Source organism: Salminus brasiliensis, chromosome 14, assembly GCF_030463535.1.
Source record: "Salminus brasiliensis chromosome 14, fSalBra1.hap2, whole genome shotgun sequence".
Taxonomy (NCBI): Eukaryota; Metazoa; Chordata; class Actinopteri; order Characiformes; family Bryconidae; genus Salminus; species Salminus brasiliensis.
In genome coordinates this window covers 36,988,410-36,992,864 of record NC_132891.1, presented here as the reverse complement: position 1 = coordinate 36,992,864, position 4,455 = coordinate 36,988,410, and the positions used below count along the sequence as shown (strand labels likewise).

The following is a 4,455-nucleotide window of genomic DNA, read 5'->3' as shown; positions in this document are numbered from 1 at the left end:
AATACACAGTCATATCAGGACATTATGACCACCCCTGGTCTGGAATGCTCTCTGCTCGGGACGTCCCAGATGCTGCATGTCAGGGTCCACTGCAGGTATAAATAAGCAAGCACCAGTCAGCTGGAGCGGAGCGCAGAACCCTAAGCGCGGGCAAAGGGTGGGATACGGCTGGGTGCAGGGTGCAGGGTGCAGGGTGGGATGTTCGGGAGCCGCAGTAGTGAAGGAGTACAGAGAACAGACTTCTCACACACTGAGCTCCTTCCAACCACAGAACGGTGGAGCCCCTCGGCCCGCTGATGCCGGAGGGGAACAGTGGTTCCAGCACAGAGAGGTACAGAGCAACTGGCGCCCCACTGTGGAGCAGCTGACCTCTACACTGAACACCTTCCTCACCTGATTCAGTCCATACCACAACGTCCCACTGGCATCAGCCCAGCCAAGGGTGGCTATTCCCACTGTTAGCTAGGTGGTCATAATGTTCTGATATGACCGTGTTTATATATATATATATATATATATAATAAGAGCCTGTGTAAAGAGGGCAGGTGAGTCTAAACTTTTAAATCGTAGTGTATGTTTAAGTGGTTTATTACACTCTCTCTCACACACACACACACACACACACACACACACACACACACACACACACACACTCCTTTACTCACAAATACAAAATAACAGCCATAACAGCCCTGTGTGTTCTTGTGATGCGCTCTACAAAGAACAAAGAAAAATACTAAGACTGAACAGTTATAATAACACACACACACACACACACACACCTCCATTTGGAATGATTAGATACACACACTCATCTATTCCCTCTTCTGTGGAATATTTCATTCCTCACTTCCATCTCACACACACACACACTCCAGTACCTGTATGTGTGTGCGTGTGTGTGCGTGTGTGTGTGTGTGTCCTAGACCAGGTGAAAGGTGTGTAAGTATATCTGTCTCTGGATCCACTCGGTGAAGTGTGTGACGTTGGCGTACACTCCGGGTCCGAGGACTTTAGAGAAACACACGGACCCCCAGGATGTCAAACCATACAGAGTCCACCGGCCGTCAGGGTCCTCACACACCAACGGACCCCCACTGTCACCCTGGAACACACATACACACACACACACAGCACAAAAGACACATTCAGCTGCAGCTGTGCTGAGAAAGACAGATGGATCTGTGTCTGCCTTTAAAGGGGAAACTGACCCCGTCAGAGCTGTTCACACGATGGAGGTTTGAGTGGTGGGGGGGTTTGGTGTGAAACGCTCGGTTCTAGATAAGCTCCTCCAGTCAGAGCTGTTCTACAGTGGAGGTCCTAGATAAGCTCCCCCAGTCAGAGCTGGAGTTCTACAGTGGAGGTTCTAGATAAGCTCCCCCAGTCAGAGCTGTGGTTCTACAGTGGAGGTGAAGGGAAGCAGACGTCTGAAGCTCTAATAAAAGCTCCTCACAGAAAGTTCTTCACCTAATGGTGATGAAGACGCTGCCTGATGCCTGAGACACTGTTCTACCAGTTCTGAGAAGAGTTCGGCTCTAGAACCTGCTTTTAGAACCAGATCATTAAAATGGTGGAGGGATACATGCTGCAGGGTGTAGTGCGGCTACAGAAAGTAGTCCCTAAAGAAAACTGCATTAGTTGAGATTCTCTATTCACTATTTTACCTTCATCATCATCATCTTCATCATCATCATCATCATCATCATTCCATATAAAACTCAGAAGACTCGTGTAGCTGCACTGGTGGGTTTGGATAGGAAATAAATTATGGGCTGTCTCTGTGCTGTTGTCATGGCAACCGACGCCTGCTTCCATTCACCTCCACTGTAAAGAACACTGAGATATACAGAGAATTTTAAACATTGGTGGACTTCTCCTTTAATGTGTGGAACATGTACTAGACAAGTGCTAATAGAGCAGTGTGGAACTGCAGTCACTGTAATAAGAGCTGTAACTCCGCTGATCTGAGCGCAGCCTAGGGAAACACTCACACACTCTTACCATGCAGGAGTCGATGGTTCCCGCCTCGTATCCCGCACAGAGCATGCGGGAGGTGATGGTCTTCATATCGAAGTAAGACTGACACTGAGAGAGAGAGATAATCCTCACTTCTCCCTCCTGCAGCTTAAACGGCACTGAGAGAGAGAGAGAGAGAGTGAGGTGATAAACCTTTTACAGGGTGACAAATATATATATATATATATATATATATATCATTATTTTAAACTCGACTGATTGATGCAGATCTACAGTGTAGGTGCAGTGGCAGTTCCAGACACTAGAGGGTACTGTTTAGTTGAGAATGCAGGCTCTGTTCTGTCATGAGAGTATGTGTATGTACTGGTGTGTGTGTGTGTGTGTGTGTGTGTGTGTGTGTGTGTGTTATACTCACTCCGGTTACCCATGTGCCCCCAGCCAGTGATGTAGCAGTAGGTGTCAGGTGTGGGCAGATGTCCGGGCTGAGGCAGACAGACAGGCCGGACGAAGCTGCTGATGTCCACCTCTGCGTCCAGCTGGATGATGCTGATGTCGTAGTCGACAACGGCGCGATTGTAGCGCGAGTGTACGATCACTCGCTCCACATGCCGCGTCTGCATGTGCTCCGATGGGTGGTCTAGGTTATTAATACCCAAGACCACCTTCCACACATCTGCACTCTCACGCCTGCACACACACACACACGTAAATATAGCGATGGTTGAAGCTTAAGCTTTAGTATGTAGTGTGTAGTGTGTGTGTGTGTGTGTGTGTGTGTGTGACTGAGCTTGTCCTTACCCCTCAAAGCAGTGAGCTACAGTGAGTGCCCACCTCTTCCCGATCAGCACACACCCGCAGATGTGCCCGCTGGGGTCACTCTGCAGTGAACACTGCCACGGCCATCGCCCAGGGCGACTCGTACGACCTCCCAAAATCCTCTTCACCATCCGCACTGCGGGCCTGCGGCCACACTCTACCCCACACACACACACACACACACACACACGTATATCTATACTTAATTATAGTATATCCCATATGTTTTATTTATGTAAGAATCCATATGTAATAATAATATACCCTGTATGTGTTCAGTCCCTACCGTCTTTGCCGCATGTGAGAGCAATCCTTTTACGAGAGTGGCAGGAGTGCCTGAAGAAATAAACACACACACACACACACACACACACACACACACACACACACACACACACACACACATACACACACACACAGGATGTTAGGGAAAGATGACTACGGAGTATAACTAACCACACAGGAGACGGTGGAAAACTGTGTGTTACCCCCTCTTCTCCAGCAGCCCCTGCAGGGCGGTGGTGTTGCGGAGGCTCCAGTCAGGATGGACGTGCAGCCAGCGCCTCCGTCCAGCTCCAGAGACATCAACTACTGCGTCTGCTGACAGAGGAGCACTGCTCACACACACACACACACACACACACACACACACACACACACACACACAAGCTCTGTATTATTAAATGATACACACCTGGCTAAAAGGATGAACACCAGCACAAACACACATCTGATGGTCAGATTCTGTTTGATCTGTGAGCTACTTAGCATACCATAAACCCACCCTATCTGCCTGCCTGTGTGTGTGTGTGTGTGTGTGTGTGTACTCTATAAGCTACTGACCTTACCCTAAACCCAGCTGTGTGCATGCGACGGTGCTCAGGTGAGGGTTCCACTCGTCCGCACACACCTGATATTCCGCCGCTGTCTTACTGACCACCAACACAGCCGGGGACGAGCCAGATAGAGAGACTGCAGAGAGAGAGAGGGGGGGGGATTACAAAGGAACAGCCAAGGACAAAAACAGAGCAAAAGTGGGTGAAAGAGGACAGTAGGGGACAAATCTGACGTGGGCAGAAGTGAACTAGGGACAGAAAAGAACAGCAGAGAACAGGAGGGTAAAACAGGGGACAGTAGAGGACAGAAGAGGACATAATGGGATAAAAGAGGACAGCAGTGGACAGGAATGGACAGATGGGGTAAAGGGGAGTTTTGGATGGACAGGTGTGTGAATGAGGGTCTTACCGCAGTTCCACTCGTCTGAGCTGTCTGAGCAGTGTTTCCTCCCATCACACCACAGAGTGCGGTGCACACACTCATGATTATTACACTCCAGCTCATTATCACTGCACACGGCTGGAACACACACACACACACACACACACACACACACACACACACACACAGTTCATTTTCATTCCCCTGACACACTGTGCTTAGGTATCTCTCTCTCTCTCTCTCTCTCTCTCTCTCTCTTACAGCAGTTGCGCTCGTCCTCCAGCTGGCTGCAGTCGGGGAACCCGTCACAGATTCGGGAGGGCTGGACGCAGGTCCTATCTGCAGGACATTCCCACAGACCCCGCTCCTTACAGCCTGGACACGCACACACAAAGGATGGAGTCAGAGAGTGAGCGAGTGTGTGTGTGTGTGTGTGTGTGTGTG

At 49.6% G+C, this 4,455-nt stretch overlaps 1 protein-coding gene across 2 annotated transcripts in view; it reads right to left on the bottom strand.

Moving 5' to 3' along the window:
* Positions 1–582: 582 nt before the first annotated feature.
* The window catches only part of corin (corin, serine peptidase), a 24,842-nt gene continuing 20,969 nt past the window's right edge, over positions 583–4,455 (bottom strand). For both annotated transcript variants that reach the window (XM_072696712.1, XM_072696713.1), the window contains exons 14-22: positions 4,273–4,386; positions 4,039–4,149; positions 3,642–3,765; positions 3,282–3,407; positions 3,080–3,129; positions 2,776–2,950; positions 2,393–2,664; positions 2,002–2,135; positions 583–1,105 (exon numbers count right to left, since the gene is read on the bottom strand). In XM_072696712.1, the coding sequence (XP_072552813.1) occupies positions 923–1,105; positions 2,002–2,135; positions 2,393–2,664; positions 2,776–2,950; positions 3,080–3,129; positions 3,282–3,407; positions 3,642–3,765; positions 4,039–4,149; positions 4,273–4,386 (1,289 nt within the window). In that variant the 3' untranslated portion in view covers positions 583–922. The remainder of the gene's footprint in view (positions 1,106–2,001; positions 2,136–2,392; positions 2,665–2,775; positions 2,951–3,079; positions 3,130–3,281; positions 3,408–3,641; positions 3,766–4,038; positions 4,150–4,272; positions 4,387–4,455) is intronic.